Source organism: Homarus americanus, unplaced genomic scaffold, assembly GCF_018991925.1.
Source record: "Homarus americanus isolate GMGI-L3 unplaced genomic scaffold, GMGI_Hamer_2.0 scaffold24694, whole genome shotgun sequence".
NCBI lineage: Eukaryota > Metazoa > Arthropoda > Malacostraca > Decapoda > Nephropidae > Homarus > Homarus americanus.
The window spans coordinates 8,717,234-8,737,520 of record NW_024732780.1 but is presented as its reverse complement, the minus strand read 5'-3'; the positions used below and the strand labels follow the sequence as shown (position 1 = coordinate 8,737,520).

General features: G+C 38.1%; 2 protein-coding genes and 1 long non-coding RNA gene across 6 annotated transcripts; 2 read left to right on the top strand and 1 right to left on the bottom strand.

Moving 5' to 3' along the window:
• Positions 1-323: 323 nt before the first annotated feature.
• On the bottom strand, positions 324-945 carry LOC121868968 (acyl-coenzyme A thioesterase 2, mitochondrial-like). The gene is given in 2 exon segments (XM_042370000.1): positions 324-489; positions 491-945. Coding segments are annotated over 2 exon segments (621 nt in total).
• Positions 946-3,162: 2,217 nt separating this feature from the next.
• Positions 3,163-14,619, top strand: LOC121869072 (arrestin domain-containing protein 3-like). Of its 4 annotated transcripts, none has more exons than XM_042370198.1 (8): positions 3,163-3,949; positions 6,599-6,721; positions 10,325-10,450; positions 10,984-11,195; positions 11,314-11,496; positions 11,958-12,140; positions 12,391-12,745; positions 13,989-14,619. In XM_042370198.1, exons 2-8 carry the CDS (start codon positions 6,607-6,609, stop codon positions 14,159-14,161), a joined length of 1,347 nt encoding a protein of 448 aa, XP_042226132.1. In that variant the 5' UTR covers positions 3,163-3,949; positions 6,599-6,606; the 3' UTR covers positions 14,162-14,619. The 4 variants fall into 4 exon arrangements, with proteins under 4 accessions (XP_042226132.1, XP_042226130.1, XP_042226133.1 ...); XM_042370196.1 differs by lacking the exon at positions 3,163-3,949 and adding an exon at positions 4,531-4,617; XM_042370199.1 differs by lacking the exon at positions 3,163-3,949 and adding an exon at positions 7,121-7,185.
• Positions 14,620-15,741: 1,122 nt separating this feature from the next.
• Positions 15,742-20,042, top strand: LOC121869071. Its single transcript, XR_006089502.1, has 2 exons — positions 15,742-19,416; positions 20,001-20,042. It is a non-coding gene; the product is annotated as an uncharacterized LOC121869071 (long non-coding RNA).
• The last annotated feature ends 245 nt before the right edge of the window (positions 20,043-20,287 follow it).

Sequence of the window (20,287 nt, the reverse complement as noted above, 5' to 3'; positions counted from 1 at the left end):
TGGGGTAATAGTTAGCCAGAACAGTTGGTGAGTTGTCCGGTCTTCTCGGATTGTTCCTTGACACTGGATCATACCGGTTTTTTTAACTTAGTTACTTTTATCCTCTTCACCACTGATCGGTTCGTTAGCCGCTTGGGTGATCGGTCACGTCTCTGTTAAGCACTGTTGGCAAGTACTGGGCATACACTGGTCTTCAAAGAGCTCACACTCAGTGCCGTCACCACACTCTCTGGCAGATTGTTCCAAGAGTTCACAACTCTTACTCAGAAAAAGTTACCCCTCACAGCTATCCAGACTTGCGGCTTCTTTAACCACTTGATTCCTCAAAGTTTTACCTGAGGCACTGAAAGGTGTTTGTGGAGAAAGATCAATGTAGAATCCCAGGCATGAACTTGGGCCTCCAGGTGAGGCTTCTGACACCCGCCCAACAGCATGGTATTCTTGATTAGCTTATGATATGTTGCACGGCAGAGAGGCGAGTCAGGTGGTGTGGCCTGCAGGCATGTCTCTGTGAATCTCGGAGTTGTTGCCCTTGGATTTCCTAAGACGTTCAATGGCTTGATCTGCAAAAATTTCACTATTCCAATTTTTGTCACCTAACCCAACTAGGAACAGGACGTGAGCATCAGCTTTCTCTATAGGGATAATTGTCTCTGGATGGTCCTCTGGGTTCTCCAATGCTCCGTAACACTCCAAAACACCATCCACCAGCTTCACACGTGAAATATCAAAATCGAGTGGAGGGATTGTTCTATCTTGCAGATGAAGGTCAGACTGCACATTATTATTGCAGCCATTTATCCAAACTGCTGCCTTCACCTCAGGGACGAAAGTGGCGAGGGACAGTGCAAGATCTCCACCTTTACTTGCTCCAATGGTTCCTACACTTGGCTTCAGAACCTGGAGGCAGGAATAGACAACCGCGAACCTTTCCGGATCTAACATGAATGCGCTGGACCTCCGGTGACAGCCACAGGTGTGTCAAGGTGGCCAAGGGCTCACCTACAACAGGGGAACACTGCCTCATCACTCAGGTGACCCTGAGGGGTTTTCCACATCCCTCTTGAAGAAGCGAGTATATTTGTGTGTGTGTTTACTTTTGTACTTTGGGAACCAGTTTTATCGTGAGAAACCTTTATGATATTGTACTATGTTTCTGTGTCTGTCTGTCTGTCTGAGGGCCAATGACGGCAAGCGAGGGGTACAAGAACAAATTTCCTTTCCCCCCTGGACAAAATTATTCTTCATATCACTCCTGGACAAAATCCTTCCCCATATCCCCCGAGACAAAAGGATTCCCTACTTCCCCCTGGACAAAAGGATTCCCTACTTCCCCGGGACAAAACTACCTTTCATCTCCTGGACGAAATAATTCCTCATCCCTTTCCCTCACAGAATTCCACTGGACAAAATATCGACAGACAAAATATCTCTGGACGAAATCTCAGCTAACAAAATCCAGTGGACAAAATACTATCAAAACACTTGACAAAAATACCACCAGACATTTCCTCATTGGACTAAACTCGACTAACACCACTGGACAAATTCCCACTGAACAAAAAATAAAATAAAAATCTACTGGACATTGTTCCAGAAGGCAATTTCACAGCATTATTGGACCGAACCCAAAACAAATCAACCGAATCATAAAAGAATTAGAATCAGTTGTCGTGTCGTTACCGCTAATCGACCAACACCGCGGCGTCTGGTTGGCTGATAGCTTGTGGGGTATGGGATGTTTGGTTCACACTCAGGACGGGATGGAGAAAGGAAACTCACAATGTGCTCTCTGTATACATGTTGTATTGGATGTACAATGCAGCTTGGTGCTGGGAAGTGGCAGCATGGTTCCAAGTGTGATGTAGAGAGAGCTGGTTGGTGAGGGTGCTCAGAGAACCAGCTTGTGGGTCGCCATGCTCGCCGGCGGGAATGAGGACCGCCAGGCAGGAGGAGGAGGAGGAGGAGGTGTTGCTGGCTGGTTGGTGTAGGTAGAAGAGAGGTCACCACGAGGTCAGGTCTTATATAGCGGAGGTAGGCGTGGCTTAATAGTTGACCTCCGCTATGTAAGGCGGCGCTGGTTGACCTAGACCACGAGGCATACACTGGGGAATTCGCGGGGTCGGCTACTCAGCAACAAGCGTTTGAAGGGGGAGAAATCCACTACAAGCTAACTGGAGACGCAAGGGACTGATTTGTTAACCCGAAAGTAAGATGATTTTCACTAAACTAAAATCTGTTGTCATAAGGTTGTAAGTGATGATGCCAGCCAAGAGTTACATTAATCATAACCCGAGCTGTAAGGAGAGCTGCATGGGGTAAATGATTACAGGCTTCCTCCTCAACCATGGTAAATTATCTGTGTGCATGTCCGTCTGGTATCATGCAAGACTTAATGCTCTGTCTCACGGTAAAAACATACACTGCATTTCTTCGTTCATAATTTTTTTTCCGTCTTAGCAAAAAAAAAAATCTCGACTTTGCTGCATCTTACGCTGTGTGAATTTTCCTTAGTAATAATGTTCGTGGTTGCCGGAGCTGTCTGGTTTTGGTGATGATCTAGGGCGGTGCTTGGTCGAATCGAATTACGTTCACTAAAATTTATAAACCTTTTTACACTCACCAGTAACGCTCTCAAGATAAAAATAATTGCAGTACAGGTTACAGCATATGGTAAATGTATCGTACCTCTGCCACCCTCTATATGTCTGCCCGCGGGAGAAGTTGGTCAAAAAATAGTTTAGTCTACATACCTAGTGAGGAGGGTGTGTACCGTGTGTGTGTGTGTGACTATTGTTGACTGTGTATATTGTGGATAATCGTTTGTATATTTCGTACAGTGTAGTGGTGATTAAAATTTTAGCCTCTTCATCACGACTCGTCACCCGTACTGAGTGTTGAGGAGCGGCAAAGGAAATTGAATCTGCTTTTACCTAAAACTGATAGTGGACGAGATAACAGCTTTTACACGTTGATATCATCTACTGTGGGAGAAAAGTGTTTCATAGTTATTTCCGCCTGACGGGATTTTAGTTCACCACGTATATACAGTATATGTTTTTAATGAATTCGTGTGAAATTACGATATATGCATTGGCCAAAATTCTACTGTCATTATAAGCTCTCTCAAGACGCGAACTAAACTTTCAGTAATAAAATCTTACAAAACTAATTATTTTAAGACAATAAATGACTCAAAATGGTAATATATATGTAATCAAAACAAGAGTAGAATCAAATTGTAATGATGAATTTCAACTCCCCAAAACATGTATTTATTTTTGTTTTCATGTAATGTACTTGTTCACGCTGAACCATCGGCACGTGACCTCATACAGTACAGGAACAGGGGTCCATGACAAAAACGCCAGGACAAAATCCCCACCGGACAAAAACCTCATCTCTACTGGAACCTAACCTAACCTAACGTTAAATGAAATTCGTATGAAAATAGAAACGGGCGATCTAACTCCCGACTGTATTCAATGACTGCTGTAGAAAAACTGAATTCGTGCACGAGTGAACAAGGTTTTTATACAGTTCGCCTCATGGTACCACACGTCATTAAACAGACCTGAGAGACCAGAGATTGTGAGGTCACGGGTCCCCTGAGGTCCCAAAAAGCGAGGGCAGTAATGGTAAGATCTAATATTAAAGTGGATTTGTAAGAAAATTATTGAAAACTTTAAAAGAATTCTGTTTTATTTTTTACTATGTGGGGTTTTTGTCCGAGGGGATTTTGTCTGTATCCCCAGGAACAGTGAGTGGCAGCGCGTTATCAACTTAATAGCTGTTAGGGCGAATGGTGTTACTATTTTACGAACTCTGTTGTCCATTACTAGTATAGGTGGAAACTGGAGGAAGCTTGTTAGTGGCGAAGAGCATAAAGCCAAGACTCCATCAGTACAATAGTGAGTTACCACGCAATATACCGCCACACCAACTAAAGGTAATAACAATGTAACAAAACAACAAATAAACAATATGAAAAGTTATTAAACTGATAAGTAATAAAGTAAACACAAATAGAATAAGATATTGTACTAGAGAAGCCATGTGGTGCCACGCCCCCAGGGTCAGTGACTCAGTGGTAGACATTCTCCAGGAAACTTTTTACTCCACTATCTTCTCTCATTATTTGACTGACTGTACATATATAAAATTCAAGAGCATATTTAGATAAAATTTATATATAAGAAATTTATTGTATTCATTTTTAATTATGTTGACCTTATTTTTATTGTTTTTTTAAAGATATTTTGATTAATTAAAACAATAGGAGTGTAATTGCTCGTTAACCTTAAGGGACAACACAACATGGAACCTTAACTGTCCGAGAGTCTGATTGGCTGTGGCTTTAAATATTCAATACTAGTTTATATTTATCTAATTGTTGTTACTAACTTACTAATATTAGATTATTTTAAAACTTAAATGAGAGATAAAGTGGAAAATTTCACGATATATTTGTAAGTACTTTGATGTATTAGTTGCATTAAATGATTGTAATGTTATATAACCTGTTGTAGTAAAAGATACGAACAAGTAGTGTAGATCTTGTTGTGGGAGGTTGTCTGGTCTCCTTGTACATATTTACCCTTTTTTTTACCTGAATAAGTGAGTGTTTAGTTGTAATTATATAGTGAATCATGTAGCGAAGTAATGCCTTTAGACGTACATTTGATAATAACAATGTCTTTAAGGCTGGCAGGAGTCTTAATAGTTAGTATTGTTTAGGCTTTTCATTTAAATGTTTATATCAGTGCAGAGGTAACAGATACCGTATGTTAGTGAGGATAAAATGACTGAATTGACTTAAGAAATATCATGTTAGGTCATGTATTCAGGAAGGCGATGAAAGATGTTTTATTGGTGGTCAGTAACTTCGAGCAATATGTTTAGTAATACTCTAGCATATGGTTCTGTGTTACGTAAGTATTTTATAAAAAAAAGTTCCAGAAGAAAACTTAGTTCCAACCTTGAGAGTATTCTGTTAAAGGTGGAGGAATTGTTTTAATACTTCGTTAATGTGACAATACTTGATGAAAGTGGTCTAGCCGTAGCAGTTACCTCATGAAAGTTCTCCATATAAGATACAAAATTAAGTAAAGATTTGGTAGAGTATATAATGGAGAATCAACATTGGTTTCCACAAATTGAGTAAGACTTTGAAGATAAGGGAAATTGTGGGGTAATAATGAAAAAAAATCTTTGATGACCTGACCTTCTCAATCTAAGTTAAGTCCTGAATTAGAAAAGTACAACTATCTTATTTAACCAATGAAGGAAGTGTGTGATGCAGAAGTGTCATGTTGTGGTCATTGTCAGGGCGACCAGAATAAGTGGAAAAGTGCGAATCATGATAAAATTAACATTACAGTGAATTCTCTGGTTATTTTTTTTTTATATTTTCTGACCTGTGATAGCCTTCATGACAACACCAAATTAGAATACTACTGGAAACCCTAATGCTCTTCTATCGGTTAAGTAAGGTAAATGTGTCTAATATTAGGTCATCTTCTACATTAAGAAAGGTCAGCTCAGGTTACCAGAAGTTTGACTTGTGTATTTTTTTAGTTTTAACCCCACATCTTCCCTCATCTTCAAAGCCCGACCCATTGTGAAAACCATTGTTGTATCTCCATAAATATACATCAGCGTCAAAAGTAAAGGCCATATTCTTTTACATCACCATCAAAAACATAAGAAATCTATTTTTTATTTTTAGTAGTGATTTATCATTACCTACTCTACCGAATCATTACTCTTTCTTGCCTCTAGAATATCCACAACACAAGAAAAATTATAACTTTCCTAATGCTATTGTTCCTCTTCAGTTTTTGTTAAGACTTGGGTCAGGTAACATTCTAACAGAGGCAGTAAACTTAACAAGTATATAATTCATTTGATATATTTGTGTATGAAAGAATAAAGATTTATCACAAATATATAGAATATGTTGTGACTGTCTCTTGTTTGGTGTTTATATTAAAGGTAAACTGCATCTAGAGAAGTATTCAGTGGGAGAAGCTTTCATTCATTTACGGTCATCCACAAAACTCCTGTTGCCTCTCCTGAACCACGAACCCCGAGATCCAGACCCGTGAATCCGAAGCAGTAGACACGAAGCATTATTCTACCCATAAATGCTTCGGATTCACGAGTCTGAATCTCTGGGATTGTGGTTCAGGAGGAGAGACGGCTGGATATTTTTTGGGTGACTGTCTGACTTAATGACCAAGAACATACATTGCTGTACGTTGGTTCTGTCAGGACTACAAGACATGGTTCATCTGTTGTGTTTGTATATGAATTATCCATGTCCTCGGATCACCTGAAGAATCTCTACCGCAAGTTATTTCACTTAAGGATTAATCAACCTATCCTAACCTATCCTATCCTAACCTAGCCTATCCTAACCTAGCCTATCTTAACCTAACTTAACCTAATATATCCTATCCTATCCTCAACTAACCTAACCCCCCAAATAGTGTTATGGTGGTTAATCTTTCGGTGAAATAAGCCGGGTTGGAGATTCTTCAGGTGATCCGTAATCTTATTCTTACATTTTCATTTTTGACTCGTTAACATTTTTCAGACATAACAATGGGATTTGACGAGTTCCTAGTAGTCCTCAACCCTCACCAGCCTGTGTACTTCCCCGGTCAGAATATTCGAGGTTACGTCAAAGTTAAAGTGTCGTCTGAGGTGTCATGTCGAGGTTAGGCCACAGATTGTCTTCATATTCTCACTGAGTTGCCTTTGAGAAGTATTCACAGTACAGTTCCTTAGATCATTAATTCTAAGTTTGATTTGATTTCCTAATTCTGTATTTTGATTAGATATTTTCCTGATTTCATGTAATAACTTGTGATTTATTAACTGTACTTGTGTTGCTCTATAGTCCATATTGGGTTGATTATTTTAAGTTTATTTATAATTTCGTCTGAACATTTTAGAAAAGACAATATACATTTATGCACTACACAATGATACTCTTGCACTCAGGAGAACCTTCTGTTATGTGCCAGTGAATGAAAGGTGATGATTTCTACTAAATTATGTAAATAACCTTTGTTGAATTTTATGCAGTGGAATACAGGTGACATCATTTTGTTAGATAAATGACCACAAGAGGTTGCTGGCACTGAAGGAACTGTTTAAAGTGACTGAGCAGAGGGGAAGGTGAGGAGGATATGTTAATTGTTTCATTAGTGTGCACGACCTGGGGCCACCAAGGGATAATGAGACCAATACATCTTTATATACAGTGTTTATAAATTGATCCAGGAAAAACAAACTCAGATTATCATGTAACTAAAACACTTTATGATGTGAACAAGAGATAACTGACCTTAAAGTGGTCACATATATCATACAGTAAAAGATTAGACTGACACATAAAGGGACTGAACAGTATAATGATTATTTCCCATGCAAAGACATAGTGTACAGTATATCCATCAACCCACAGGGCATTATAGAGGTCCTGATGAAGTTATTTGTTTGGGGGGTTGAGACCTGGGGGAGGTGTGTGTCTCTGTGTTGTGGTGGTGGGTGATGAGAGGGGAGAAATACCTGTCCAGTACTGAGGTGTGTTCCAGTACAGGATGAGGTGGGGAGGTTATGAATGTGTTGAGATATGAAAATAAACGTTGACTGATGAACCAAGCAGTACAGTACAGTACCACTTAAGGAAATTAATATATGTAATGACTCATACCACAGGCTTTCACACCTCTTATAAAACTCATTCACTGGCTCCATTTAATCTAATCTAACTTTGCTTATTCTAAATTTAGCTTTCTTAAATGGAGGATGGTGAGAACGTGCATGGTGGCATCTGTTTAGACCTAGACACAAGTGGGGGAGTTCAGAGAAGGTAAGGATAAGGAGGATTTGGGTGACACGAGGCTTAATCTTTGTGTTAGGTTTAATGCGACTTGTTAGCAAAAATTGAAGGGTCTTTGGTTTTAATTGACAACTTGTCAGCCTGTCCGACAGAAAGTATAGATGAAACTGTTCAGGTTATAGAATCACATACCATTTGTCTGTCCACTGAACACTGAATGAATGATCAGTGGAGACACAAACTTGGGATTTGATGACATAACTTGACAGCTTCACTAATGACACCGAGGCCGGGACAAACATGACCATCTTCACATATATTTTCTTTATTTCTTGGCATTTAGGTAATGACAGTAGCCATCATCAGGACCGTCTATAACAAGAGAAACAACAATGTACAGTACAGTAGACTCGCTTTATTTCACGGTCTTATATTTAACTTTCGTTGTTTTGTTCTCTAATTTTCTTTATTATGCCGTAAACTCCTTTATTTCACAGTATAAGCCCAGAAAAACAAATAAAATGGACCACTGCATTTATCACTTGATGAAAAGTGTTTATAGTGTACAGTACAGTAGGGTACAGTACAGTACAGTACAGTACAGTACAGTACAGTAGGGTACAGTACAAGCTGTTTTGTATTGTGACTGAAAATTTTATATCCTACAGCACTATGAGCAAAGAGAGAGAGGAGTGTAAAATAGATGCTGGTGTGTCTGGTGGTACTAAGTTATGCTATTACTTTTGATAAGATAATTTATACCCTTCAGAGTCCCCTGAGAGCTGCCCTTCTACCTCCTAGCAACAATTTTGCTTCTTGTCTGTAACTACAGCCAAACCGTGATATACGGGGAGGATTTAGTTTATAAAAATTTACAGTTATGAGGAATTTCAATTTGTCTCTTGCTTTGATGTACACAAGGGAAACCCCCAATTCCTCCCCCCCCACAAAAAAAAAAAAAAAGTTAAAACTGGATATATGCTAAATAATGTTGCTATTTTACTACATTACCAATATGCTTAACTTATTTCACTAACTTATTTCATTATTCACAAACACTGTCAAGGTTATTAAGTCTACAAATAAGCTTTGAGTGTGTCATCTCTCTCCTATAATCACCACATAACTTACTCCTTAACTCAGGTGAAGACAAGTAGACTCACCACTAACACAGTCACCCAGCAAGTGCTTGATGGTTTAATTTACCTTCATTTATTCTCTTATGATAAACTAAATAAGTGGAAATTATTGTGAATTATTAAATGGCATTGCTAATTAGGTACACTACAATAAAGGTGTAGAGTTGTAAAAGAAAGTGTGGAATATGAAAGTGAATAATTGTTTGGAGGTGTGGCTAGTGCTGGCAACGCATGAAGGAGGGCGAGTGGAGTGTCAGTTGAGTGAGCTAAGATGCTGGCTGACTGGCCGGCATATTAACATATTGCACCTCTATATGCTGACCATTTTTTTAGAGTGATTTTAAGATGTTGCTTTTTAAACATTTGAAGCTGGCCTACAGTTCCTCACGCACTGTCCTTGGTACAGTTTTTGTAGATTTTACTCCCCCTCCTTTTTTTTTTGACACAGCACTTTGTTTGTTTTTTAGCTCTGTTAAACTCTATTCTGTCACTGGTGTTTCCTTGAGGCCTCACAGGCATCTGTTGTATTGCCACTAGCTTCCAGTAGTTTTTATACTCACATGTGTGAAGGTCTCATCTCTTATTAAAGCTTTTGTGTTTGTGTCACAAACTGGGAGCCTGTCCTCTAGTTCATCTGAGCTGTTGGGACATGGAAAGGAGGAGACAAGCAAAATATCCCAGTCAGTTGTCAAAGTGTCAAAAAGTCCCACTTGGGAGATGAAAGCTGTGTATTATCAGTATTTTTAAAGAAATGTTTTTTCTTCTGTATTCAGTGGTGCATGCATTGTTTTCAGACATTAGCCACCTTCATGTTATTTCTCAATAGTTCAGGGTTTTACAGGTCACTTAAGATGGCCCACAGGTCATAAATGAAGGATTAAAGAAGTTCTAAATTCTATTTCATAACTTGGGGGAGACAAGAAGTGATCTAGAAGACCAGTTTCTTACAGCGACAGAGTTTAAAGTGGAGGGCTACTGTGGAGGCAGAAATGTGATCTGTACACTTTGACTGAAGAACATACGCAGCTCATTAGCTATGACTCGATCATTGATTTCAAATCTCCTTCTGGTTCATATATGATTTAACTGACCCAGATTCAGTTGGGTGAGAAAAGCTTCACCTGGACAGTTTAACTGCCATTATATGATGAAGTTTTTCATTGGTCAGGTTATCTTGCAGGCCGTTTCCTTCCTTCCCTCTGTTACAGAATGGGATCTCATACTCCCAGACACCATTTACAAACACTGGTCACTGTTAACTTGAGCAGCCTATTGCTCAGGGATAGAGGAAGTATTATGTAGTCTTTGGATCACAATTATCATCCTTTTTCAGAACTTAAAGTCACAACCAAGGGCAAAGGAGAAGTTCGTTGGTCAGAGCGGCGAGGAAAAACAACACACCATTATTCATCTGAAGAAGAATACATGCGTCAATCAGTGACTGTCTGGGACGGCAGATGTAAGCACACTTACCAAATTTTCTTGTTGTATTTTTGATTTACAAGTTACAATTTCTTGTTCATCCAAAGGTCATGACTTATTTATGTCAGCACCAAAAAGTTGCATTATCAGAAATACAGTAGTATTATAATTAACAAAGCGCAGCCTGACCTGACCTGACTTGACTTTTGGTAGACCACTGGCTGTAGTAGCACTAAAGTAACTGTCAGTGAGAGAATTTCCCTGTTACCTAAGACAGTACGTTTTGCCATGAGAGCCTAGGAAAAACCACAGGCCACGAGTAATTGGCATTAGAAAAGTAATTAAAATTATTGAGGTGTCATTTGGACATGTAATTATACAGATAACAAATTACAGACAACAGATCCTTGATCATCATGTTCAGGAGTACATAGTCGTATATTGTGATTTTTAACAAAATTGGTGAGATCTAGATTATGGCCGAAACAGTAAGCCTTACCCCTTAATATTGGGAAGTAATCTCGTACAGTATATATATTTATTTCAAGTGTTCCTTTATTTCCTTCACAGATAATGATAATAGAATGATTCCAGGCGAGTATTCATATCCCTTCCACTTCATCTTGCCACACAATATTCCGTCGTCATTTGAGGCAACACACGGAAAGGTTCGCTACCAGGTGAAGGTCGTGGCCGACAAACCTTGGAGCATAGATCAGAGTACAAAGATAATATACTCCGTCAATCACCTCTATGATCTCAATTTTCATTCACTATCACGGGTAAAGTATCAAGGGCAGTATGTGAAGTAACTGAGCTAGTACAACATAATCCATAAGTTCAGGACATAAGTATTATAGTACAGTAATTAAAACTAATAAATATGTGTTTTTTTTTCAGAATCCTTTGTATAATGAGAAAGAAAAGACAGTGTGTTGCTGCTGCTGTACCCGGGGGCCTATATCACTGGCGGTGTCCGCTCCACGCTCCGGCTACGTCCCTGGTGAGAACATCATCATCAACGGCCATATACAGAACCACAGCAACTCAACCATCAAGTACACCGAAGCCAAGATCGTACAGGTTGGTGAAGCATGGATTTATCTTTACCGATGTGTTGTCGTGATTAGTTGTTTGATTGATTAGTTGATTGATTGATTGGTTGGTTTTTTGATTGATTGATTTGGTAAAATATCTGGTGTCGCAATCTTTGGCCATTTGACGACGAAAACTTGTCATGATTATCTGAGAAAAGATATATTGTACTAGTAATAATGGAGATGATTATAAAGTAATGAAAGAAAAATGTGAAATATGAACGAGGATTTAGTGGGAAGAGTTGAGCAGTAGAGTGTTCGTTGACCCTGTGTGCACCTTTTATGGTCTATGATATTTACAAACGGTGGTATACTGTATTTACAATCTGCTTGGTCTGTTGCAGGTTAGGTACAGAGTATTATATCTCGTAGCTTAAACTTTTATTTTTTCTGTTTTAGGAGAAGTGTGACATTTTTGGTTTAGTTAATTGTATTCATTTTATACAGAACATTGAATACATTACATCCTCGAAGACTAAGGAAGAGCATCGCACTGTCCAGCGGGTCTACCGTCCACAAATCTTGCCCGGGGGGAACGATGTTTGGGCGAATGTTCCGCTGCCCGTCCCAGCTGTGCCTGCGAGCCAACTCAAACATTGCAACATCATCGACATAAATTATACTTTTGTGGTATGATAACAGTTCTTTTTGATACAGTTGTAATTTTTTGTTCTCTTCATTTATGTTTATTTTGTGTGATTGTATATTATGCCACAAATTATTATACAGTAAAAGTATTATTATTATTATTATTATATATTTTTTATAAAATTGCATAAAAGTATCCTTGTAATACTGTATAACATCGATTAATATATATAATATGTAGTAGAAATACCAGATGATGCTGATAATTGAAATAATAAACCTTTTTTTGCAGTTTGTTGCCAAACTTGGAACATGTAAGACCGCTGAGGTGGTAAGTGCTCTGATAATTGGGTCTATCCCACTACATGGAACTTACCCAGCATATGTCCCGCCAGTGAGTGCTGCTGAAGTTGGAGGAACTTCATTGGCCACCACTGTATCTCTACCTTATGGGCAGTCATTACCCAACCAACCTGCAACCTCCTTGGGAGCATCTCCAAATATTGCCAGTGCTCCTCTGGCAAGTCATGAAATTTACAGAGATCATGAAGAGACTAGAAATGATCTTCCTCGGTATAATGGTGAATTTAGGGATGACCCGCCCCCTTACCCAAGCACCTTCATGCCTGATGATTACAAAGATATACGTGAGTACAACACTCCTTGTTTTATATGATCTATGGATCTTGGTAAATGTCTTGTGAGAGAACCCAGCCATTAAACACTCTCTGCTTCCAGTGGAGAGGGTTCCTAGTGTAATAGTGAGGACACAAATTGGCACATCAGTTTCTTTTTTGTAGCAGCAGAAGGTGAAACAGTGTACAGGTATTTAGAAGTGGTAGGTGTCTTGGTAAGAGGTCAGATAGAATTATGTTGAGTTGTGAAGCTTTGGTTATAAATTTGACTTCTTAATGCATTTTAAGACATCTCTAGATTCTCTTTAGAATGACCATCGGGATCATTGTCACTTATCTGTCCCTCACAACTTGTTCTCGAGATCCTTGAGTTGGTTTAGAAGCTGGCAGAAGGTCTTGAATTGGTTTCCATGTAAGTGGTTTTTTTGATGGCCTTGGCTCTGGGTAGTCATGTCTCTGAGCTTCATGTTGTGAGAAGAGAGCCGGATTTGTGACCTTTAGACGTGTTCATAGCTGGGCAACCCTGAAGTCAAAATGAGAAACTTAACCGTAGGTTGAAAAACATTTACTTTTTGTCGTGGAAAAAGGAGGATGCGTCACATAATTCCTTGTGTGCAGTGAAAGGAATCAGTGACTTCATTAGCATCACATGGCCATTTAATCATTAGTCTTCCTGAGAAGTTTGTTCCCTAAGATGATACTTGAAAGTGGACTTGTTGTTATTCAGGAAAATGTGTGTTGTTGAGGAGTTTTTAAGGTTAGTGTGGTAATTCATTATTGTAATTTAGTTGTTTACGGTCTTCTTTTCTGTTGAGAAATGCAGATGAACTGATGCCAGGTTCTGGATATCCATTACTGTATGGCCAAGACTGAGAGCTGCTGTAATACCAAGATGCTTGAATTAGTTGTCAGCCTTCAATGTTGAGGGTTAGCTTGGGATGCATCACCATAGACTTGATGGTCAAAAGTAAGAGTTTCCCTGTCGTGACTCACCTTTGAGATGGGATACCCTTGTAAGCCTTGGTCTTTTACTGTAAAAATGTGAAGAGCTTTTGAATGTTGTTGTTCTTGGTATTTACATTTATAATCAAGGAAAACATTTTGTATTTATGCAGATAATATTGGCTTAGTCTTTATCAGCAGCAGGTTAAGTGAGAGTTACCTACAGATATTTATTTATGCTTTTGGGTCATTATTGATGAATCAGAGGCCTTAGAATGATGACACTTTTTGAATTTACACGTTTATGTTTCAGCTCCGCCGTCATATGACTCGTGTGTTTTCTCTCACGGACAAAACGGCGTCAACAGAGGACCAAGAGGCGGGACTACTGGCAGAGACAGCGATGATGACGAGAATGACTTTGCCCCGCGCTATGTTACTTACAGTATGGGAGAGACAGTCTACCACAACTATGGCAATCTCTAACACCTGCTTGATGAGGCCCAAGATGTGTTGTGCAATACATTTCAACAGTCAGGTTTTACCAGAACAAAAGAAGAAAAATATATATATATGTACAATTTTGTTTACCACTGCCTTATACGTGTATTATTAATATTTTGATTTAATTTGCATTGTATAAGTGCATTTATTTATGTTTGTGTGATGTTAGAGAGAATATATTAGGTAAATTGCATGGTAAGTATTTAAGTATAGGTTTATATATACGGTATAGATATTTATTGCCCGTTTGTTGTATGATCTGCCTGTATGTGCATTAACAAACACCATCAGTGGTTGGATTAGTTTGGAATTATTGTCATTGGGAATCTTTTTTATTAACCCTTTGCCAGGTGAGTTTTAGAGGGCCACCCCATCTGTAGGTTAAGTACAACTTCCTGAAGCTCAAAGGAAAAAAAAAAAATATGTGATGGATCTGTAAACACTCCATCAAAATAAATAGTTCGGGAAAAAACACAATATCTTAATTTTGAAGTTCATATCAGAGGCTTGGGATGTTTTGACTTAATTTCTAACACAACTTTAATAACATCATCATTTTATGGCCATATTCTGTGAGTGTGTCGGTCAGCTGTGATAACTTGATGGCAGTGTTGTGTGGTCTCGTGCTGCCAATCTCATCAGGTGTTTATCCCGGAGATCGTTTCTGACAGCCTGTGGTCATTCTTGGCCTTCCCACACTCTCCCATCCACATTCAAACTCATGATGGTGTTATATTCAACTTTTAGTGGTTGAGTTCAGGAGGGAGGGAGGGCACACCTGGTAAGTTTCTCCTATCTGCCTCCTTGTGCAAAAACTGGAATGCAAGGAACATAAAACAGCCATTGATGTGAATACAGTACAGTACAGTGACCATACCTGGCAAAGGGTTAACCATGTAGTGAAAAAGTACAAAGGTGTAGAGACTCGTTAGTGTAGTATCATTCAGTAAGAGGAGAGGTTAGATTAGGTTAGTGTTGCAAAAGGCATGTTAACACAACACAGGCAACAAGAGGAGAGGGAGCAGGATAAATTATGAATCAATGATGTTTTGTATAGTTCCTGTGTAACCATGAAGCCTTTACTAATGTATGATGAAGTTATCTCATTAAATAGTACAGCAGTAGGCTTTAGTAACTCAAAGAAGTACTGTTGTGCAGGAAAGGAATTGTTCCTTTTTTGAAGAGATTCATTGTGTACAGCAATCAGTTTATTATGAAATGGCTGGACAGCTACTGTATTAAGGTCCAAGAATATGCCCTCCCTTAATTCACCAGGAAAGTTTTGATAAATAAGATGCTCTAAAATGCATATTTATATTTTTTGTATAATACCTGTACAGTATATGCAAAAAGGAACACGAAAAGTCAAGTTTTGGCCTGATTTTGTATTATTTTAGATAAACTTTATATATATATATATATATATATATATATATATATATATATATATATATATATATATATATATATATATATATATATATATATATATATATATATATATATATATATATATATATATACACTTGTATATATATATATGTGTGTGTGTGTATGTATGTATGTATCTGTATATGTATTTATGTATATTTCCTTATATAACCCAAAAGTATATCATATTAAGATATTTTTATATTTCTGTTTACAATAATTAAAGGCAGGTCCGTCCCTTGGGTAGGGTGAACTGGCTTAAGCACCCCAGAACCCAGAGTCATGGTCAACCTTACTCAACACCCAGACTCTTGACAATGAGGTCGTTCTTGGTTGTGCTCCAGTCAAAAGGACGTTGACATTTGTCGTTGAAACTTTGGAATCTCCGTTTATCTGGGTTTTGTTTGATGCGTGTTCTTTGTTTTGTGTTTAATGTATACAACCCATTATTTATTATACCATGGCTAGCAGGGACAGGCAAATAGAGAAAATGCAGCTCAGTGGGCAGAGAAAAGTCCATTAAAAAAGGAATTGTAGCCAGATGTGGTCACCGAACACAATTTAGGACTGATATAAAAGTTTCTGCAGAAGTATAGACACTGGATTTACCTCCACCAAGATGATAAAAACAGTATCCGAGATGGATGTAGAACTTGAATCCAAAGATCGACGAGTGATGAGTAAACGATGACGACTTCCATCTATAAGTGAGGATGCTGAGCCACAAATCTTGGTGAGGAAAGATTTGAGAGGAATAACTATCTGGTTATCATGGATCAGACACTCGTGCTACTGACAGTACATGCAAGAGAACGCTGGTAATTTAAGCTTCCTGTATGAATTGAAGAAACTTAGAGAAATTACAGAGAATGACTTGAAATGCAGTTTATGGCTTTGGACAACTCATTGAGTGTTGGAGATTCCCACGACATTGATGGTGCAGATATATTTCCTTAAGCTTTGTGTTCTCTAAGGATTCATTCCCTAAGGATAAACAAAACCTGCACTTGAAGATCCTCAGTTTCTTATGTGTTTTAATGCTTCTTTCCTAAACACAGAAATAGCTGTAAGATGCTGCTGACAATTCCAGACACTGGCATCGGGAAGCCAAGTTTTTCCCTAACTTGGATTAATGGAAAAGGTTACCCGGCCTATAGGGAGAACTACTGCATGTCTCGGTAGAGGTTGAAAGGCTTGGCTCTCTTCTACATTAAAAAGGAATTGGCAAAAAATTTGGATCATCATTATGTGAGAGCAGAATTTGGTCAGAGAAAGAGAGGAAGGTGAATCAGAAAGTAGGCAACTGTGAGCACTGCTTAGTTTAAACATGAAACTAAACCTTCTTGTTCATATCTATGAGACTTTATGGATATAAAGTTCACCAAATTGTCTTAAACACAAGTTCAGAAAAGTAAGATAAAAATATTTATTTTCCTTAAGAATAAAAGGTAATAAATTACATAACACAATGGCAGTCTAATTTAGTGGTTATACCCTGTAATAAGTACAGTGTGTAAGTAAGCATAAAAAAGGGAAAAAATAAGCTTTTTTTATTTCCATGAATTAATGTTATTCATGGAATGCAACTTTTTCTATTATATAAAATATATAAACATTAGCTATACATAATGCATATAAATGTGTATTCTTATACAGTATAATTTTTCAAGAAAGTAAAGGAGGTTGACCTGGTAATACTGACCAAAGGATGAACCAATCAAATCAACCCCCCCATCATGACAGACCACCTTCTCTTGCTCTGGTCAAGCTGAATATTTAGGCTTTAATCAACAGTGAAGATATTACCTTTAGAGAAAATGTTCTTAATATGAGGGACATTTTTCTCTCCAGTTTGTATTGCTTAGGTTGTAAAAGGACTTGTGTATCATCACTTATAAGAGGGTCATGGCCGGCATATAGGACAAGGGGGTGAGGGTGTTACTGTGGGTAGTTTAGTTATTACTGCCTAGTTTTAGCTTGGTCTTGAGGGAACATATAATACATCAGTCAAAAATGTGGCTATTTGTTGTGAAGAAGTGGAGTATGGCACCTTGTGTGTGGGTGTTTGTCCTTCAGTCTTGCTCTCTTGCCATATATAGTTTATATTTTCATGGCTGTGACCTAAACTGTTTATTTTCTGAGTAAATTCGTGTATTTGGTCGGTTAAGCCTCCGTGAATTATGGACTTGGTCTATAATTAAAATATGGGAAGGTGAAAACTTAGTAGAATTTAGCTCTTCTAAAGCCCAGGACCCCTCCATTACCTTAAGTCAGAAGTACTGTACGTACTTACTCTTGTACTGGTGCTGTATACTTGGACTTAATTATGGATTTTAAATTTATGGGAGTAAAAAAAAATTGCACCTTTACTGTATTTAGGAATTTTTCCCCCTTTTTATAAGATTTTTTAAAATTGTACTGTACTTAATTTTATTTGGTAGGAGACATTTAATTAGCCAGTATTGTATATCTGAAGAATATGAACATTACTCATGTTTCAAGCTGTTTGTAATGAATTTGTTTACAAGCCAGCGGCATATCTCGAATCCAGCTCTACACTTCAACAGAACTCTCCAGTAGTTTCTTGCATCATCCAAGTGATTTACCCTATTTAGAGATGTTAGGCAAGTGGTCAGCAGGAGTCATGGTCAGCAGCAGTACCTCTAGTGGAAAAAGACCCCACAAAGCCACCAATTGAAAAGTTAAGTAAGAGTGATAGTGACTCGGTGTGTGAACGCTGCCCCAACCCTGAGAGTTTTAACTGATGACTATTGCCGGTACTGTAGAGAGCCATAGTGAGCCACGTAGCATATACTGTACCTGGTAATATGAAAGATGAAAATTAACAGATTAATTTCATGAAGACAAGGAAGCGAAATTAAGTGCAGTAGAGGACATTAAATTCTTGTAAGATGAACATTAATACGATGAAGCGAATAAGATTAACTTGATACTGATCCAGCGAACCTTCTTGCTGTGCTGGGCTAGAAACCTCGTGCGGCAGCCATAAGAAACCTGCAGATACTTAAAACTGGACACCTGTACTTTAGTTGGTAAATGGTGTATAATACTGTATATAAAATATGGATGGTGAGATGTCTGTATACTGCTCAACACCAAGGTGGTTTATTTAGTGTTGTCTACTTGGTCTACATTTTCATTTTATTATGCCTGCAAAATATTTAAGTTGTGTTGTAAAGTGCCATTTAATTATTTATTGAACTTTTTCTTTTATTTTATTTTCATGAATTTTTCTCTCAATTTAAAGAGGTAATCATTCATTTTATAATCAGTGGATAATATAATTCAGTTAATCATACAGTACAGTAGTTCAGTTTAGGATAAGTTTTTCAGGAGTACAACCCTATACTAAATCATGGTATATTGTTTGATAATGATACACCTGCTTTTATTGATCTTAATATGCTTAGTTTAGTTATAAAGGACTTGTCATTGGTCACCCACATTAATCTCTTTGCTGTATTGTGTTTGTTCATTGAAAATTATGATGTTTTTGTCACCCAACCTTCACATTTTATTTCTGTTCTCTTGTCAAAGTACAAAGTTGTCAGATGTGACCTGAATCCCCAGCTGTTCTGGTACTGGCTTTCCTCTCTAACAAATAAATTTACCCTATTTATATGCCTTGAGATGTCTCTTTGTGTCCCTTATACCCCAACACCTCTTCCTTGATCTAAATGAAGTAGCCTTTGATTTCTTTCCCCAGAAGAGCTCATTTACAACCAACCAGGCTCCCCTCTCCAGACCCAGCACAGTATTCTCACCAAGACACATTTACAAAAAGGGTAATATAATGCAGTAGTTTTTGCAGTACATTTAAGGAAAACTATAGTGAAGTGCTCGTGTGTATTACTGGTCCACACATATTGTAAGCCAAAACATAGAGAACTACAGGTTGACATGAGAGGGTGCATTGCTCGAGTGGTTGTCAGGTGGTAGCAGGGTCATGGTGAGTGGTGATGAAGGCTGGTCCACTGGGCTACAAGGGGCACTGCTAAGTACCACCATCCTCAACCTGCTTACCACCATCCTTAACCTGCGTGCTACTATCCTCAACCTGTGTACCACCATCCTCAACCTGTGTACCACCATCCTCAACCTGCGTGCCATCCTCAACCTGTGTACCACCATCCTCAACCTGTGTACAATACCACCATCCTCAACCTGTGTACAGTACCACCACTGCCACCATTATCTTCAAACATACAGGAACAGAAACTAACATCTCTATGTTGAATTCAAATCCTGATTTTGTATTCCAGCAAGTTATGAGTTAAGTTGACCAATATTATCATTATACTGTACTGTACCTTTAGATTTATTTGTATGTTGTATTATTTTTGTGATGTTATATTGTTATTCATTTCAGGTTTTAGGCAGGAGTCTTGCCTATAGGTCAAGCCATTCTGTGGAAAAAAAAAGATGAGATTTGCTTCACGATTTATGAGTGTTTAATTTAGAACTAACAGTTTTTGGTGAGCAGAATCTATCCACTGTCACATCTTACTGGTATTTCCATGATTCTGAATACTGTACTGTACTGTATAAGGGAAAACTTTTGTCTTAATTACTAATACTAATTTTTGGAGTTAGGTGTAACTTGATATTGCCTGAAGGTCACTACCTCAATCAGTAGCTAGATGTGATGCAAAGCGG

Coding starts and splice junctions, on each gene's coding strand:
- LOC121869072 (XM_042370198.1), top strand. CDS start 6,607: ATGGGATTTGACGAGTTCCTAGTAGTCCTCAACCCTCACCAGCCTGTG. Junction 6,722..10,324: donor GTCTGAGGTGTCATGTCGAG/GTTAGGCCACAG, acceptor ATCCTTTTTCAG/AACTTAAAGTCACAACCAAG. Junction 11,497..11,957: donor CCGAAGCCAAGATCGTACAG/GTTGGTGAAGCA, acceptor CATTTTATACAG/AACATTGAATACATTACATC.